At 40.4% G+C, this 20,806-nt stretch overlaps 1 protein-coding gene across 2 annotated transcripts in view; it reads right to left on the bottom strand.

Annotated features, from left to right (window-relative positions):
* LOC124113134 overlaps positions 1-19,216 on the bottom strand; it is a 28,311-nt gene extending 9,095 nt beyond the window's left edge. The window contains exons 1-4 of one of the 2 annotated variants that reach the window (XM_046473374.2): positions 16,998-19,214; positions 16,294-16,584; positions 16,089-16,157; positions 14,126-15,884 (exon numbers count right to left, since the gene is read on the bottom strand). In XM_046473374.2, coding sequence (XP_046329330.2) covers positions 15,477-15,884; positions 16,089-16,157; positions 16,294-16,584; positions 16,998-18,932 — 2,703 coding nt within the window. In that variant the 5' untranslated portion in view covers positions 18,933-19,214 and the 3' untranslated portion in view covers positions 14,126-15,476. Of the gene's footprint in view, positions 1-14,125; positions 15,885-16,088; positions 16,158-16,293; positions 16,585-16,997 lie in introns of those variants that run through there. The other variant, XM_048397804.1, reaches the window with a different exon arrangement.
* Positions 19,217-20,806: the final 1,590 nt, after the last annotated feature.

The raw sequence follows: 20,806 nt of genomic DNA, 5'->3' as shown, positions 1-20,806 counted from the left end.
CTGACATTGTTTTCCAGATGAATTTACTTTGTTGTTTTGATAATCAGATTGGTTCGAGATTACAGACTAACGGAAAATCAACCAACTTCTCCCTTACTTTCTTACTATATCAAAAACACGATAGTTTTAATGAAACAGAAATTTTAATTGACAAACGAAGAAAGTAATTTAGCAGCGATAAGTGTATTCGGCGTCACGACAGTCATCACTTGTTTGTAAACATAACGGTCATTCAACTCCAAGCATGGTTGTGGCCACCTGTTCACAGTGGGGAGTTTTGATATTTTTTCCGAATTCGTCGACTGCTCGACTTTGCCGCCACGCCGTCGCCATCTTGCTTGTCTTGGCTACAGGGACAAGAGGGATATTTGGCTAAAGTTGAATGAAACTTTAGCATTTTGCGACGAGTGGAAACATTTTTCGCACGGTTAGTACCGTGCGACTTTGTAGTAGTGATTTCTTTTCACGGCCGGTTACGTATCGGCTGGTAAATTTATAGTTCACCGCACGTGGAAATCTGCGTGCGTTGATCAAGTACGGCCGTTTTCGTGGCTGTGCACAATAATTAATAATTAGGGAACAGTAGCGTATCAGAAATTCATGTTCTTATATCAATTTTGCCACTTTCACATGCGCAGTTGTGTGTGACAATTGGTGACAGCTCGTAACGGATGTTTGTTGACATTGCCTCTCGAGTGTCACCTATTTTCGTCACGGACGTATAAGTTCGTGAGTTCGTAGGTCATAACAAATAGCGTAGGTGTTTAGTGTAAGGGGAAGTAGGAAAAGTATTGTTATTTTCATTAGGATTCCGGATAAATAGTTGTCTAGATTTATTGTTCATTGCTCTGTGTGATTTTCCAAAGTATTCTACACACTGTTGGAAGATGGAGGATAAGGGGGTGAGAGTCAATTATGCCACTTGGTCTCAACTATGTGAAATCCAGGGGATTGATATAGGACTGGCGCAGAGGATCATAGACCTGAGAAGTGTGGTGGGCAATCTCATCCTGGATGATGTCCCCAGTTTAGAGGGATTTGATGACAGTGACGAGGTAGTGAGCCAGTTAGACTTTGCCATAAACCCCGACCATGGCAACAGGCGAAGGAACCATACCGAGAGGATGGAGGATCAGCATGTGCAACACCCGGAGACAAATCCATATGACTGGATGCAGGAGGGTGGAGAGGACCAGGCCCGAGGGGGAATGGCACAGACCCAGACACATCCAAGGGGGTGGGAAGTTATGGAGAGCCTGTTGGACCATCAGAAAAACATGGCAGAGGCTTGGGAGGAGACTATCAGAGATGCTGGCAGCCCAGGCTGAAACTAGTCGGGATATGTTTAAGGTGTGAGGAAGCCCCTTCATGGTTAGGGGGGGGCTTAGTAAACGGGGAGGGATGTAGTGATCGTAGGTTTCCGGAGGTCTTCGGAAAGGTTCGAGTTGGTCGTCCCGTGGCTGACCACGGGAGACCCCGAGATTCAGTGTGTTGTCAGCCATCGTTGTAAGTAAACCAGGTCGAGTACCCAGCTCAATGCAGTATTGAATTATATACTGACTTGACGAACTGACAGCCCTTGTACGTGAGTAGAAAACAAGGTTTGTGAAACCGAGATATCGTTTTCACAACAGTAGCGCTGTGGCCTGGTCTGGGAAAGGGACGTATACTGACTCGACCTGTTTAGGTTATACCGGACCATCTATATACACGATATCGTGCAAATAGTGGACCAATGCCGTGCAATATACACGCCTGCAAAACTCCCATCTCCGCCGTGAGACGCGAACGCTGATTGGTCTATTAATTTCCTACACAACAAACCTGGTTCCAGGTCTCAGTTGCGCTACGCTACATTGTATGTTACTCCCCAAAATGTTAACTCTACACCACAGTGCGGGTATCGTTTCTAAAAAGATATATCAAAAATAAAATTCTTTACTTGTTGATAAAATTGTAATTTCTTCTCTAAACAACCCATGACACAAAAGTCGTGTGAATACACATGGAAATAATTCTGTCTCTAAAACTATCTACACCAACAGAGGTGATCTTACAAAGTCATTTGAACATTATGCTATACAGATCTTGACCTAAATACCGACGAAAGACAACTGAGATGGATTGTACAGATTTATTATTAATATCATATGGACATATTTATGCAAGTTTTCTTACAATTGCATATTATTCAATATTTACTATATTCACACATGTACAAATTACAAAGTATAATACCATTAAAAATAATTCGCACTGTCATTTTGATTTCAATTTAAGAGTTCAATTTCTTAGCTCAATAAGATGCCTGAACATTCTTTTCTAAATATTTGAGACAGCCCTTAGATGTAGGGTAAGTGTGCAGTCTTACTCAACCTTAAAGGGGCACTGATCTAACGCAATTCCCCGGACTGGTTGTTGCCTTTGTTATTGTTTTTTCCCCCGTGAGTACCCGGATGATACGCAACGCAACTGAGCGTGACCAGAGACTGGGCTACCGTCTGCAAGGACAGCTAAATAAACTTGGAGGCTGGAGGCAATATTTGTTTTACGCATTTTTGCATAAACACTGATTGGTTAACTGTGATCTATAAAGTTTTCGACAAAGGACGCATGTGAATTAATTTCTTCAGCCTAAACAAACAGATAAAAAGAACAGCGGAGCTCATCGGATGTCGTCATTTGCAAATACCCCAGATGGTTATAGTTTAATACTAAAAAAAGTATCCATGCAAGGAAAGCAATTTCGGATTTCGGCTTGCATCGATAATACGATTACTACTCCCTTGTTGTCATCCACGTTTTCTCGTATAACCCCTACACTTGTGTATTTGTCGTCATTCACTTGGTGCTCAGTTAATGAATTTATTACAGGTACAATTAGTGGTAGCGCCACTTAGATTACCTGACAAAAGTTCCCATTTGGCATTTATTGTGTCTGGGGTAATTATTCAATCTAAATCCAGGTTTGAAGTGAGTTGAAATGTGTGTTATGTAATATGCACGTGGCAGCCCAGCAAGAGATGAATGATCAGTTGATTTACTTTTTTTTGAAAATCAACAGATCGTTCCTAGTCATCAAAGGATTAACAGGAAATACGTTGATTGATTAATAACTGTTGTCTTGCACAGTGGATATGTCAAGAGTGAGTGTTTACATGTCTAGGTTTACTAAAACAAAGGGAATACACTCATATCATGGCGTGAAGTGCCGATGTAAAAACAACATACTTTGTTCAAAGGGTTAACTGATAATACGTTGATTGATTGATCATTGTTATCTATCACTCAATGGATTTTTTAGGAACCGTGGACGTTAGTTGTCACGTGCGCTTTCTCAGCCGTCCATTGAGACTTGACACCTATGTAAAACACCTGAAACAATCCATGTGATCAGTTGAGAAACGAACACGGGTTATATAATCCCGAAACGATATATATCTTTTAAAATATCATTTTTGATTGTTACTGAGACACGTGACATCGAATAAGTTTCTTTGTACAGCTACAGACAAGTGGGATATTGTTGCTTTGTGTGGGTATTCACGGATACATTCCTCGAACAAGGAAGCTACCTAAAATTTATACACATAAATTTGGTAGGTTGTAATTATGAAATTTGCATTTTGTTTTCCTTCATTTGAACGGATTCGTTCTTTCTTTTCTACGTCTTGGTTGGGACATTCTTCAATGCGCGATAGATGTTGTTTTCACAGGTCTTTTCCTATGTAAGCGTGTATATATTACCGTCAATTTGTAAAATGTGATTCTCTCAGGCAATTTATAAAATGTGTAAATATTTCAGTCATTTTGACTAAAAAATCTGCCCAGGTTGATTAAGACGATCAAACGGGCCTACAAACATCACAACAGATTATTATGTAGGATTAGAAGCCAAACAACATAGAAATGTACTTTTCAACGTAACATTTTCAGTCTCTTGGTGATGACATTACACATCAAAATGTTTGGAATTCGTTATCATAATAATACAGATGGAAATGTTTTTTCAGTCACTTTGTAAAAAAACTGAATATTTAGACGTTTAATAAATTTGTTACACATTTGACAGTAAAAAAAATATACACACTATAAAAAAAGCAATGCTCAGGTGAAATATTTACTTTGTGTTGCAAGTCAAAATAGTGCAAACGATAATCGCAAAATTACCAAGCAAGTGACTTATCAAAACTTCGTCACCATTACCGATGCTACCCACAAAGATACCTACATTTCCTTATTATCTCGAAAACTGTATTTCATTTTGTTGATCAATGTGACCATACGCCCTTATTACTACCCATAAAAGTGACTAATGCGCTTACGAATGGCGCAGCAGAGGTCGCGAACTAGTCTAGATTTCTGCTATACATCCGGGTACTCACTGGGAAAAAACAATAACAAAGGCAACAACCAGTCCCGGGGAAATTCGTTAGATCAGTGCCCCTTTAAATTTGACATACTAAGATCCCAAACTGGAAAACTCTCCGCCGTGAGACGCGAACGCTGATTGGTCTATTAATTTCCTACACACAAACCTGGTCCCCGGTCTCAGTTGCGCTACGCTACATTGTACATTACTCCCCAAAATTTTAACTCTACACCACAGTGCGGGTATCGTTTCTAAAAAGATATATCAAAGATAATAAAAATTCTTTACTTGTTGATGAAATTGTAATTTCTTCTCTAAACATCTCTGAAGATATAAAGCTTTGCTAAGGTAGATAAAACAGGTATCACAGTTAGTTAAATGTTTTGCAGTCGTACAGACATGTTGTGAATCGAACATAGAGATCATAAATATTTTGAGTAAACATACTTTACCTAATGAGATACTAGTTTTACGAACCAGAATATTTATAGTTTAGTTTTGTTGAACCAATAAAAATCAAAACATAATTTCCCCTCTTAAAATACTACGAACCTTCTGGTAAAACAAAATTTACGAACTTTCTGTAAAAGAGCAAGCAATCTGAAGCAAGCATGTATTTTCCGCGTTTATATTGTTAAAGGCCGGGTATAAAAGAGGCAGGGGGTGTGTCCTCCCAGTATGGCACCAACTGTCTTAATGCTAAGAGCAGAGCAACATTCAAATACATTTTATGAAATATTTCGAATACTATCTAATATTTCAAGATGGTAATTGTTAGGACCATGCACAAGGGTGATAGGAATACATACTGTGAAAAACATTGGTACAGGATAGTCAAATAAGTCTGCATTTAGAAAAGAAATATAAACTTTGTGATTCAAATTTGAATTTCCCTCTCGTCAGTCAGACAGCCAGAGGGCGGTGAGTATCCATAGCAACTTGTCTGGATGGAAGGGAGAATCTCATTCATGGTTTCACATTACATTCTCCCATCAGCTGGGAGTGAAATTGACCCCCCATGCACTGACCTCCCGCTCTGTGATGATAGCATGGCACACTTTGGGGGACCCTTCATTCTATATCAGTGGGGGTGGAGACAGTTGTGCAAGATATATTTGTTATTGGTATTGGGTCATCTTTCAGTAAATTTAATGTAAATATTTCCTTTAACCCCCACGATCAACCACTGACGATTCTAGACACACTCTAATTACCATTTTCTGTACCATGGTTGTTTTGCCATGTATCTCCTCCCCTACCTCTAAAAAGTAGACTCTGGCCAGCCCTTGTCTTAGTCACTGACTTCATTATCATTTTGTTTTCAATTGACTACTGACCTTCGACAACAAATCTCTTGTTTCTGAATTATCTAACTGATAAAAGTGATCTTCTACAATGGCGGATCCAAATGGGCGATCAGCGCGCTTTACTATTGAAGTACCTGGTAATGATGATGTGAAGAGAGGCATTCTTCAAAAGATTAAACAGGTGAAGATACATTTGCGGGCAGAAACTAACATGCCTGCCAATAATGCTGCCGTCCTCGAACGTGTCTTGACGTACTACCTCCAAAACCATTGCCTGACTGTTCCAGAAGATCCACCCGTGACACACCTCAGAGCAGGAGCTGGGGACACTGATAACAGGTTTTTCATCATATCCGAGTCATCCATGAAAATGTGCCTAGATGTAGCAGAGCAGCATGGGCGTAAATGTTCAAGTAAACTGTCTCTGAAGCAGACCAACTACAAAGGACATGCTGTAACGATGAAAGTGCGGTGTTCTAGGTCACACCAGTACCGTTAGCATCGTCACCTTATCTTCCCAACAACAAATTCCTGGTTAATGAGAAGCTTGGACATGCATTTTACAGCAGTGGTCTCATACCTGTCCAGTATAAAAGATTTTGTTCAGCTGCCGGTATTGGAAGTCTCTCACAAAGATATAGGAAGGATCAACTGAATTCTTTCAAGAACATTGTTCAATCTGAGTTTGAAGATTCCTGTGATACAGCCTTATTGGAAGAAGTAGCTGGATATGAACATTTAGATGGTATTAACATTATGTCCGATGCCCGACATGGTTGGCGGAAGAATGCCAAGGACAGCAGCGTTGTTGCTATTGGAGATGCTAGTCACAAAGTATAAGTGTGTGAGCATGTCACCAAACAACATGATCCAGTATCTCAAAGACATGAACGCATTGGGACTGAAAGAATTTACAACTTTTTGAAAGAAAAGGATGTCCCAATAAATGTGCACACCCATGACCGGAACTTGTCAATTAATAAATTTGTTCGAGACACTGGATCAACGACAAACCAGAATGACTTATGGCATGGTGTGAAATCAGTTACCAAATTGTTGACTGCTGTATCCACTGGGCCTCGCTACAAACATGGGAGCACATGGCATGAGCAGCTGTCAGACAAAGTCAAACCAATTACCACTCATTTTCATTTTGCAATTCGGAATTGTAATGGTGACAGTGCCAAACTGAGGTCTTCACTATCAAATATTGTGGAACATTACAAGAACAATCATTCCGATTGTGATGCATCTTCCAGATGTAAATTGGATCAAAATTATGAACCATCACGGATTGTCTTGACCAGTGAAAAAGCTATGGCTTTATTGACGAGAGTTATTGAAAATTCGGTTGTCTACAAATATCCGGATGATTTCAATTTGGCAAAAGATACCTTTTATGTTGAAAGTTTTAATAATGTGATGAATGTCATCCAAGACAAAAGATTATCATTTTCTGACACTATCTATAATATGCGTTCTCAGTTAGCCGTGTGTCATTGGAATGAGAATGTTCACCGGGACTTTACCTCACAATGGCATGCCAGTAACTCTGGGGCACCAAGATCTCGAACCAGGCAGAAGAAGAATTATAAATCTGTTACCTATCACTACCGAGGAAATATTTGGAGCCGTTATGTGGGAAATTTGTTCTAATTGTCGGACTTTTAATTATTGCCATCCTTATGGCAGCTGTCTTTTGTAATTTATTGTCAGTTGTACTCTGTGGAGAATTGTTTTAAAATGCATTCATAGTTCTACAACTATTGACGATGGGAGAAGCATCGGAACACCAGTCCCAGACATTGATGGTAACCCCTTTACAGAGAGAGACTATTTACCATCTGTCTCACCACCATGACTGGGATATCATAGAGGTGCCCAGTGTAGTGGCTGTACCATCAGCTACTGATATATCAACAACACCAGATGATGAGCAAGAATTCATTGTGCAGCACAGAGCGGAAGAGGAAGAGTGTCCACATTGTTTATGTAAACCTTGCATAACCAACCCATTGAACAAGCAAATGTTGTGGGAGGATGGCACAATGGCGGTACATGTCCAAAACTCATTTCTAAGGAAGGGGCATTATAGACGATTTTGGGCAATGTTTAATGCATAGAGGTGTGTTGATGCAAGGATGCCCGTTACCTGGAGAGAAAAAGACTGGCATTGGAGAGGCAAGCTAACCGCCAACAGTATGTATGGAGTGGAACCAGACACAAGCGTGATTTGATGCCACATTGTGTAATAACGTTAGTTCGCACTTGGTTACCTAACCAACATGATCAACCATATATGGGACATTTGTGGGAATGATATCTTAACGCACAGCGTGTTTCCCAGAAAGTTTCAGACAGACATTTGAATATTTATGTTTAATGTGCATTTATTTTCTGATATGGAATACAAGCTTAATGATTAAATGATGTGAGGAATTATTTTGTTAATCCACATTACATGAAAAGTCAAGATATTTAAATTTATCACATTTCTTTTGATAACAGAACAGAGGAAATGTATGTATAGTGTATATGAAAGAAGAGATATTTTGTATATTGACGTTAGATATTGAGTACATGTACATGAAATTAACTGACCTTTTCAACAGTTAAATTAATAAATATGAAATATTTAAATGTTTCTTTGTATGGTCATATACTATATCCACACATCCATTTGTTAGTGTTTTATGTATTATATGGTCTGAGGTATTTCACATGTGGTATTTCATGTAATAAGTGTATATAGTCTCTAATGTGTTGTATTAAATATATAAAAGATTATATGTTGCAGAGATTTGTGTTAGCCTTATCATTTTTACTGAAAACATTAATGCTGTATGCTTTAAATGGGATTTTAGTCTCAAGTTCACATTTCAAAATTTACTATGAACCACTTGTGTTTACTTTTGTAGTAAATTCCATGCTTCACCTTTGACCCTGCCTGGCTCCAATAGCCGTTACAGTCCTGTCTGTCACAGGCAGATAAGATCTTCCCAGCAGAGAAGTAGCCAATCAGCTGCTAATTGGAAACCCATTGGGTTTTTCATGTTTGGATCCCGGCCTTTTAAAGGCTGTGGCTATTTATACTGAAAAGATCAGGGAGTTAACTCCCTTGGAAAGTGTTTATGTGCGCTTCAGTCGTGTACCTGACTGATGCAATCGGTTGTCAAAGCAAGCTGAAACATTTTATATTGCATACTGTCTGTCTGAAAGTATCATGTCAATTTGCTGCATGACTTGCCAATCCATTCAACAATTGGAATCCATTTTTAAAAATTAGTAATTTTCCAAACCCAGGCACAAAGTTCAAACGCGTATAGAGGATATAATGAAATTCCTGCAAGCGATAAGATATGTATATATGCTTCTGCTGTGTTCGTAACTTACAATGTATTGATAAATAATGAACGTATCGTCGTAGTATTACATGGCATAAGTATTCTTTATGTTTTTTTAATTAATTGTTTTCATATATATTAAAAATGTCGCACAAGCATTACTTAATTTGGAAGATAAAAGTTTCAATGTTAGAGTTCGTTTCATAATTTGCAGAAATTTCCGTTCTAAATTTGATAGTTGAACGCATATTCAGTTTGTTTGTTACGCAATGATGTGATCTTTGTTTCATATGTTAACGATCGAAAGGTGCTGAAGATGACCGCACTTCTGTTGCATAAAACTTTTTTTTGCGTTGACCCAAACGTCCAAAATCCCTTAGATCACATTTTGCTAATCTTGACAAGGTATGATTTGTTGAAAATAGCGTGCACGTTTCTAAGCATGTGCGCTACTAGATATTTTGCTCACGTATAATGTCACTGCGAGTATATTACGCATAACTTGCTCAATGGTATATACTGTTCACAATGAAGTAGATCATTATTGTTATAGGGTGGATCAAGATGGAGAAAGTCGACAAGTACGTATTATGTGGTACCGAGTTGCATCATAATGTAAACAGAGTATATATTGATTCAAGCTAACTAAACTGAAATAAATACTTAACGTGTCATCGTACATTTAATATAAGTCTATTGTTCCGCTTAAACCCAGGAAACACACTATAAAGTAACCCGTGAATACGTATAGTGTGTGAAAAAAACATTTTTGAGTTTTGAAATCCACACAAATTCAGAGATTTTGGATCAACAGGCCAAATTTTGATAATAACATGCCTGAACATTCTTTTCTAAATATTTGAGACAGCCCTTTAATGTAGGGTAAGTATGCAATCTTACTCAACCTTAAATTTGACATACTAATATCCCATACTGAAGACAGTTCTTTGTTATGATAAAGATGATCAAGAATGTTCTTTATATACCCAACTTCTATTACCTGGGTACATAGATTAATCTGACTGGTTATGTACGGGGCGGAGAGACGCAAATAAGAATATTCAAGTTAACTTTCACAAGGAAAAATGTTTTCTATAAAATGAATACAGCGCTGTACAGCACTGGCTTTCACACTTTTGGCATCATGTGCCCGATAATGTGTTGACTTGGCGACTGGCGAGAGAAATGTTAAGCCGACAAGCCTTATTATTGTATATAAGTTCACGTATTCTGTGTTCTTATGTGTAGGGTCAAAATATGAAACTCCTTTGGGTGTGTTAATAAAGTGAGTTAACCTTGACAAAAAACATATATGTTCAATTAAAATGTCTTATTGTGAAACAAGGTAAACCCATTTGTCATTAAATGGCCATGCCAACCAGTTTGATAAAAAAAAAAACGATGCCTTTCTAAGTTAGCATAACCGCAGTGGAAGATATTTAGGTACACCAATAAAGACGGAAGTATCTTCAGACTCGACAAACACTTATTGGTGATAATATTTAAATAACAACTGGCAGCGATACCAGACTCACTGTTCCTATTTTAATCTTATATTTACAGTTTGATTATATATGGTTTTTCAAGCCTTTTGAAATTAGGTTTTTCCATATTGCTATAAATAGATCCAGGTAATGCTAGTAAAAGATCGATGTTGTCAAGTGAGAAAGTTGGTTTTCGTGAGTCAATCAGGTGATAGGACCTGGGTAGAATAGGTTTTCAGCAACCCATGCTTGCCGTAAAAGGTTGACTATAGACTATATGCTTGTCGAAATAGGCGACTAACGGCACTGGGTGGTCAGGCTCGCTGACTTGGTTGAGGCTGGTCATCGTATCCCATTTGCGTAGATCGATGTTCATGGATTGTCTGGTCTAGACTGGATTATTTACATATAACTGGAATATAGCTGAGTGCGGCGTTAGACAACAAACACATGATCAGACCATCCGTCACCACTCGCCCCTTTCCGTAACCTGCAAGAAGAGGCTTGTCCCGGAATAACACGAGTTGGTCACGAATGTTGCTCAGGTTAAACTAATAGAGATGTGCATGTACACGTGTGCCTATATTTAGCTTCAGGTTGACAATCTATGGCAATATATAACACTGAATCTGATCGGCTTAGGTTAATCTGGCGCTTTTTGGTGCACCTTTTTTTCACAATCGTTTCATAAAGTGAGCTATCTGTGGATTTAGGGTTCCATGAAACCCGTTAATCCGAACAGTTCCAAGTTAAATAGTTGATTAACAAATGTCCGAATTAACGGATATGAATTCGTTGTTTGACGTTGTAGAGGTACCTAGAGTGAGGTTTCCGAATTAACGGGGTTCGGATAAATGGGGGTTCATTGTATATCTGATGCGTCTGCATAAATATCCCCGTGAAGCCAGGCAGAAAGTGAGTGAGTGAGTAAGTATGGTTTTACGCCGCTTTTAGCAATTCCAGCAATATCACGGCGGGGAACACCAGAAATGGGCTTCACACATTGCACCCATGTCGGGAATCGAAACCCGGGCCTTAGGCGTGACGAGCGAACGCTTAAACCACTAGGCTACCCGACCACCCCCCAGGCAGAAAGACTTCATGACGACTGACTTTATCCGGAGACTCGACATTAACACGTTGAGATTGTCTTGCAATGTAACTGCAGGTTGTAATTTGTTTATATTCGATAGTTCAAGATGCTGTCTGGTAGGGGTGCTGCTAAATGATGAAATGTTGTTCATTTGAAATACTCACAGAAAATCATCTTTCCTGATATATACATGTATAAAACAGGTGTTTTGTTACAGGAGTCGGTGAGCTATACTATGCAGAAATATCGCGGCGTGTCAGCTTAATGTGGGAGGAAAGGCCGAAGTGATGCAGGTCTCAGACGTTTACCGCTTTGGTATGGTGCTATCACTCACTACAGGTGTCTGACTGTACTCTCACTACAGGTGTCCGGCAAATCACTCACTACAGGTGTCTGACCGATCACTCACTACATGTGTCTGACTGTACTCTCACTACAGGTGTCCAACCCATCACTCACTACAGGTATTCGGCCAATCACTCACTACAGGTGTCTGACCGATCACTCACTACAGGTGTCCGACTATACACTCACTACAGGTGTCTGTCTGTACTCTCACTACAGGAGTCCGGCCAATCAGTCACTACAGGTGTCTGTCTGTACTCTTACTACAGGAGTCCGGCCAACCAGTCACTACAGGTGTCTGACTTATCACTCACTACAGGTATCTGACTGTACTCTCACTCAAGGTGTCCGACACATCACTCACTACAGGTGTCTGACCGATCACTCACTACAGGTGTCTGACTGTACTCTCACTACAAGTGTCCGGCTCATCACTCACTACAGGTGTCTGACCGATCACTCACTACAGGTGTCTGACTGTACACTTACTACAGGTGTCTGTCTGTACTCTCACTACAGGTGTCTGACTGTACTCTCACTACAGGAGTCCGGCCCATCACTCGCTACAGGTGTCTGACTATACATTCAATACAGATGTCTGACTATACACTTACTACAGGTGTCTGACTGTACACTCACTACACGTGTCTGACCCGTCACTCACTACATGTGTCTGACTGTACACTTACTACAGGTGTCTGACCAATCACTCACTACAGGTGTCTGACTGTACACTCACTACAGGTGTCTGACTATACACTCACTACAGTTGTCTGACTGTACACGTACTGTAGGTGTCTGACTATACACTTACTACAGGTGTCTGACGATACACTCACTACAGGTGTCTCACTATACACTCACTACAGGTGTCTGACTGAACACTCACTACAGGTGTCTGACTGTACACTCACTACATATGTCTGACTATACACTTACTACAGGTGTGTGACTATTCACTTACTACAAATATCTGACCCATCACTTACAACAGGTGACTGACTGTACACTCACTACAGGTGTCTGACTGTAATCTCACTACAAGTGTCTGACCCCTCACTCACAACAGGTGTCTGACTGTACACTTACTACAGTTGTCTGACTATACACTCACTACAGGTGTCTGACCCCTCACTCACTACAGGTGTCTGACCCATCACTCACTACAGGTGTCTGACTGTAAACTCACTACAGCTGTCCGACCCCTCACTCACTACAGGTGTCTGACTGTACACTTACTACAGGTGTCTGACCAATCACTCACTACAGGTGTCTGACTGTACACTCACTACAGGTGTCTGACTATACACTCACTACAGTTGTCTGACTGTACACTTACTATAGGTGTCTGACTATACACTTACTACAGGTGTCTGACGATACACTCACTACAGGTGTCTGACTGTACTCTTACTACAGGTGTCTCACTATACACTTACTACAGGTGTCTGACTGTACACTCACTATAGGTGTCTGACCCATCACTCACTATAGGTGTCTGACCCATCACTCACTACAGGTGTCCGACCCATCACTCACTATAGGTGTACGACCCATCACTCACTACAGGTGTCCGACCCATCACTCACTATAGGTGTCTGACCCATCACTCACTACAGGTGTCCGACCCATCACTCACTACAGTTGTCCGACCCATCACTCACCACAGGTGTCTGACTGTACACTCCTAGTACATTCCCTAGTGCTGTAGACATCCTCTACACAGAACTAGACTGCAGTTCATAAGATGTATATATAGCAGCTTAGTTAATGGACGCGTCACATGAACTTGTCATAAATAATTTTATGCAGTTTCTTAACATGTAAGTGTAGTCACATACGTTACTCAATATACAACAGTATTAGGGAAGAGTTGTCTCCCCTATACCACGGGAATGACAACTCCAATGACGTTCAGATTTCACAGGTTCTATGATCTTCATGCATTAATACTTGTAGAACTGTTATACTGGAAGACACCTATAGAACCTGTAAATACCCCAGATACCTTTTTTGATGTGAGTGAGTTAAAATGTGTTGCAGCAATTTACAAAATGGTACTGTTGACACACTACTGTATGTTGCATACAGGTCTAGATTGCAGGTCATGGGTGTATATCAACAGTTGAGTTTATGGACCCACAATTTGAACTAGTCATAAATAACTTATTCAGTTTCTTTAAATTGAAGTGTTTATTTACCATAACAATGTATCTACATATAAAAATATTCAGTTTCTGGTCAACTGCATTACAAAAATATTTTCCAAACAACAAGAAGTGAAAAATGCACACTTCTTGAAGTCTTTGAAGGCAACAATGGAAAGATAGAAAAAAACAATAGATATATATATGTAAGTTCACATTCATAAACAAAATTGTCTGACATACGCAGTGAAGGTTGAAGGGTTCTCCCTCTGAGACTTCCCTTGGGTTTAACGTCGCGTCCAAGAATATTGCAATTATATAGCGACGTGCATTCACATGTGTTTGTGTGTGGCTGCTTGTACTAGTCCGGACTGATGCCGATTTATAGTGCTAGCACACTGAGATATACCATGCCGCAGTTTAACATGAATAGCCCACTCAGACACAGTATACTGACTCCGAGCCGACCAGTCCTTGTTTTAGCCCCTTAATGCCTGTAGTAAGAGTACAGTCAGACACCATCTTTTGGTATGACGCGGCCGGGGATCAAACCCCGGACCTCTAGGTCTACCACTAGACCAGGGAGCACTCCATTTGAGCATTTAAGTAGGGAGATCACCAAGTCATATCAACTAACTCAGGCCAAAACCTGCTTTATAGGAAAAGTGAAATAAAACATCAATAAGTGAATAATAAACAAACGTATTACAGCATCACACATGACAAATGAATTCGAGAGCAGTGGTGAAACAGTACAAGCGGAGAGTTAAGTAAGGATAAGATTTATGGATGAAGATTTACTGACTTCGCCGATCATTATGTTTACTACCCTTTTTGTGTACATAACAGGCTTCTCCACTCCAGTGTAACTACATCTGACATCTACTCTACTGTATCAACAATGCCTCCTACCTGTATATATACTTGTCAACCATACTCTGTACACACTTACTTGATAATGGTGTTAGAACCTACATCAAAATTTCGCTCATAATCATAGTAAAGGAGTTGTTCATCCATAAATCCTATCCTTACTTAGTACTCCACTGACTGACCGACTGAGTATGGTTTTACTCCGCTTTTAGTAATATTCCAGCAATATCACGGCGGGGGACACCGGAAATGGGCTTCACACATTGTACCCATGTCGGGAATCGAACCCGGATCTTCGGCATGACGAGCGAATGCTTTAACCACTAGCCTACCTGACCGCCCCACTTAGTACTCCAACTTCTAAATGCCTCTCAAAGAAGTTAAGCGGAGAGTTGCCTCCCCTATACCATACGAAAAACAATTCAGATGTTCTCATTCGTCAACTTAAATCCGAATCTACACAGAGCACCATAGTACATGTACATATTCCATATCAGCATGCTTACAAGAGTCAGGTGAATCGAATCATCTTGTTTCTTCTGCAGTAACAGTTAGAACCAGAATCAAAACTGTGCGATCTCTTCCGTGCTAAGGGAAACGTAGTCCTCACATTTCCATTTACTCGGCGTGAATCCAGACCACGAATGTCAAGGACATTCTCCAAGTTCTGAACAAGAGTATCCATTCGTGAGTGAATGCTGGCATCGGTTGGCAGAACTGGTCGGGGGGCAGGTGCTGGGGCAGGTGCTTGATCAGGTTCTATGGCACTCTGAGACTTCTGAGACTGTGACTGAATATCTACTGGGCCACGTGGTTGGAGAGTGTGTTTATCGTCTGTCACTTCATGTCCGTCCTTCATCGTCTCAGAGCGTTGCCATGACATCACATCATTTGGTGTATGGTCAGAAGGAGCATCTCTCTGAAGAAAACGATTTGTGATGCAGTTCACAACAAAAATCCATTAAGTTAAACCCCAAAAGGTAATACCCCAGGCTGCCAATTTCCATGAATATTCAGATGATAGACATAACAACTTGAACGTCTGAGGTATAACAACAGGGCAAAACTAATTTATGTAAGTTATAATTTTCCTATAGTTTGGCCAATTTACGGGTTTTCTTACCTTGGGAGACCTGGCTTCATTCTGAGGCACGTTTTGTGTACTTTCGTCACATTCATATAACAACAGAGACTGAAATGAAAAAATAAAAAAATGTATTGGCACTACTGCTTTATTTTTGTGTATTTGGCTTGTATGTTATTCAGAAGTACTGTTATATATGATAAGATAAACAAACATTTCGTCATGTTTTAACATACAATATTACCTCGTTAAATTGAAAACTTTCAATTTCATTAAATTGGAGGAGGTTTGGTATGTTTAGAAATTCTTCCAAGGCATCAAGGGTATTTTCAGAACTGCTTTTACTATCTTCTATTGAGGATGAAAGTAGCATGTTGGCTTCATCGCCTGCAACAGCTGCACCACGTGGACAGTCTGGCTGAGGGAGCGGGGGTGACCCCTCCTTGATCTCTACATCATGACCTCCGTCTTCATCAAAGTCTTCATCTACATCTCCTTCGCTCTCTTCTTCCTCAACCTGCTCTTCTACTGCTCCCTGCAATGAAAGGGTGACCGTTGTTTTATGCCAAGGTCAGAGACATTCCATCTATATCCTAACAGCATATCAATACTAGATCAGGTCATCGTGCCCCGAAGTCGTGGGATGTTGTTCATATTTTCATTCAGTCAGTCTGACCACCTGATCAAGTTTAGTCGACTCTGCGACAAGCATATATTACTCGGAAATAATTCTACTCTGGAATTGCCACATGATCATATAAATGAAAACTGGTCACTCTCACACCAAAGATTGCATGTTATAAGCATGATAAGTGTCAAAATATCCAACAATAAAATCTGATTATTCACATTAAAATTAGATCATTAATTTACCATCAGTGTTTTAGTTTATACAAATAATACAGGTTAGTTGTATTCCAAATTATGAATGTAATAATTCAAAATTACCTGTCGGTAGAAGGCAACATGCTGCAGCTGGAGGCCATGGACAGCTCTCTGGGCTTTTCTTCGTTCATCTTCAGGCAGGAGACTCATTTCATTATCCAACTCCCTGGCTTTGACCAGAATCTTCCTCTTTTTAACAGCCCAGTCCAGCACATCTAAATTTAGCCTCTTTATGTCATTTATATTGTCTCTGAGGAGCAGAAACTCATCCACATACAAGTCAGAGGTATCATGGTTGTCACAGAGGGTAAGCAGGCCAAGACGTGAAATCAAGGCGAGGAGTGTGTCCCTGTCTTGTCCGCTATTTCGTGGATCAGGCAATCGGAACTGCTTCCAAGGTATATTCTTCTTTTTCCAACCTTTCAACCTCCGGACTAACTCAGAATACATCTCTTTCAGCCAGTCATTCAAGATCACATCGGGACTGGGGTTTCTCTCAATGTCCCCACTACAAATAGTCACTTGGCTGATCACACTCTTGCGATGTTCAGCATTCCGTGTACGGCTTAAACCACGACCTCTCACAAGTGTCAGAACGATCAGCAAAAGCCAGGCCAAGATCAGCAGGGAATGTGCCTTTTGGATTGGAGGCGCAGAATCATCTTCTTCATCACATATTAGATCTACTGGAAAAGAACTCATCAAACTATATGCATCAAGTGTTGATCCGCTTAGGAATGTTTGCAGCATTATCTTCATATCAGCTGTTTTAGCCCCTTTGATGTTCTGAAGGAGTCTTACAGACTTTGCTATATCATCGTTATTCACACCACGTCTCTTTGCTTCTTCCCATGACCTCCTAATCATTCCACTCTTTGAAGCCTGCATTAATATACTTCTCAATATCCGTGATTGCTCAGCTTCCTGAACCAGGTATTTCAATAGACCATGCTGTACAACTTGTATAAATAGTTCCTCTAAGACTTTATCCTTCACAACCTTTGTCACAAAGTTGCAAATTCCAGCAACTCTCAGGGCTTCTCTCAACACAATATCACCATATGCCTCTGTAGCAACGTGTCCTAGCTGGTCACATCTTGCAGCCGCTTGTAGTGCATCCATCAAAACACCAGCTTCCTTCGCTTTTGCCATAGTCATTCCAAGCAGGCCACATCCTGCAGCTGCTTGTAGTACATGCATCAAAACAGCAGCTTCCTTCGCTGCTGCCACAGTCATTTCTAGCAGGCCACATCCTGCAGCTGCTTGTAGTACATCCGCCAAAACACCAGCTTCCTTCGCTGCTGCCAGAGTCATTCCAAGCCGGCCACATCCTGCAGCTGCTTGTAGTACATCAGCCAAAACACCAGCTTCCTTCGCTGCTGCCAGAGTCATTCCAAGCCGGCCACATCCTGCAGCTGCTTGTAGTACATCCACCAAAACACCAGCTTCCTTCGCTACTGTCAGTATTGCTGACAACTTCCATTGGCTTTTGATCTCAAAACAAAACAGACCTTTCCCACTCTGTATAGCACCTTCAAGTACATTTCTCATTACACCAGCTTTTGTAGCTTGTTCAACTAATTTCCGCTGCACAATATCTATTTCAGGATATGTGAGTGCCTTGAAAATAGATCTAGGCCTACTCCCCAAAACATGGACTATGCGAAAAATGAAACACCTCATATCATTTGTTGCTTCTTGTGCGACCTTCTCAGCTTCTTCGTGAACATCCAGTACACCACCGTCGACGGCTCCTGCAACTGCTTCTTCATATCGTCCACAACGATGCGCCGCCTCAAGAATATCTCTCAACAGTCCCGCGTCCTTTGCTTCTTTCATTACATGTCTCCAAATGTCACGTGATTCACGTCCTCCGGAACTCTTTGGTAAGACTAATAGTAGATCTTGATGATTGGCTGTATTTAAGATCTTTCTCAACAAGCCACATTTTATAACCGCCCCCAGTATTAGCTCTATATACCTTGAAGTAGCAACCATGTTTTCAATATGGCCTGCATCAAGCTGTCAAAGTCAGATTTGCGATACACAACCCTTTGCGGTGGGATGTTACCGCCGCACGACTGATGAAAGTATCCCAACCGCTCTTCATTGTTTCAGCAGGTATACCCGCACTGCTCTAGATCATCTTCAACTGCACTGACTTTGGACACTTGGTCAGTCTCAACACAGCACTGTCCGCATACATGTGAGTCTGTTAAAATACTCACCTTGTACTTCCTGGGTAAGAAGATTAATCCGACTGGTCATGTACGACATTTCACAGTCGGTTTCAGCCAATGAAAAATATGCTTACAGATTACACAGCTGCTAATGTTACATGTTGAATCATTGGATGAGGTTAGTCTGATTGCAGAGATCGGATATTTCCGCCGATGACGTAAAATTACGGAATATTCCGAATTTCAGGAACAAGGCAAATGGTCATGGTCATAACCGCAGTGGAAGATATTTAGGTACCGCAACAACGACGGAGCTATTTTTACACTCGATAAACACTTATTTGTGATAATATTTAAACAAACATTGGCAGCCTTACCAGATTCATTGTTCCTGATTTAATCTTTGTTTATAGTTTGATTACATCTGTTTTTTCCAAGCCTATTAAAATTAGGGTTTTCCCCACTTACCTATAATTAGATCAAGGGAAGATAGTTGGTGTTCGTGAGTTCACGTGTTTTATCACAAGGGCAAACGCAGAAGTCCAATAGGTAAGCTATGGTGGAAAATGAACAATATGTGCATTCTTCATTTCCAAATCTAAAAGAAAACCTGCCACACGTTTTATGAGATATGTCGACACTGATCATGAAAAAAGGCACATGTCTTATGACTCACAAGATACCTTTCCAACTTTATTTATTTCTACATCCTCATATATCTTCACCTGTCAATCGGGTGATAAGACCGGGGTAGAATAGGTCTTCAGCAACCCATGCTTGCCGTAAAAGTCAACTATGCTTGTCGCAAGAGCTAGGCGACTAACGGGATCGGGTGGTCAGGCTCGCTGACTTGGTTGAAGCTGGTCATCGTATCCCAGTTGCGTAGATCGATGTTCATGGATTGTCTGGCCTAGACTGGATTATTTACATATAACTGGAATGTAGCTGAGTGCGGCGTTAGACAACAAACACTTAACAAACACATGATCAGACATGCAGTTGATTAAAGTTCTATCCGATCTGATTCGTCGAGGTTGAACTTGCAGAAGTACAATTACGTGTGTATCTATATTTAGCCTAAATTTGGTTAAATCAGGGCTAGATAAAACTTTGAATGTAATGGGTTCAGGTTAAACTAGTAGATGTGTACATATACACGCGTGCCTATATTTAGCTTCAGCTTGCCAATCTAGGGCTAAATATAACACTGAATCTGATTGGCTGAGGTTAAGCTTTTTCGTGCAATATTGTTCACATCCGTTTCCTGAATTGAGCTATAAGTGGATTTAGAGTTTAGTGAAACCCGTTAATCCGGACAGTTTCCTGGTTAATTCGTTTGTATTAACAAATGTGCGGATTAACAGATGTCCGTATCAACGAATTACGTCGTTTGACGTAGAAGACGTTCCAAGACTGACTTTACTCAGAGATTCGACATTAAATCGTGGAGATTGTCTTTTGGAAGTGATCTGCAATGTGAGTGCAGGTTGTAATTTGTTTATATTTGATAGTACAAGATGTTGTCTTTTACGGGGGTGCTATTTGATTAAATGTTGTACATTTGAAATTAGTTTAACACCATATTTACAGTATTACAGTTACATCATGGCGTGTAAGCTTAATGTGGGATCGTCACGATATGGCTGAAATATTGCCGATGTGACGTTAAACTTTAACTCACTCACTCACTTA

Source organism: Haliotis rufescens, unplaced genomic scaffold, assembly GCF_023055435.1.
Source record: "Haliotis rufescens isolate VD_foot unplaced genomic scaffold, xgHalRufe1.0.p SCAF_17, whole genome shotgun sequence".
Taxonomy (NCBI): domain Eukaryota; kingdom Metazoa; phylum Mollusca; class Gastropoda; order Lepetellida; family Haliotidae; genus Haliotis; species Haliotis rufescens.
Note: the sequence above shows the minus strand (reverse complement) of the source record. Positions and strands in the feature narration are given on the sequence as shown.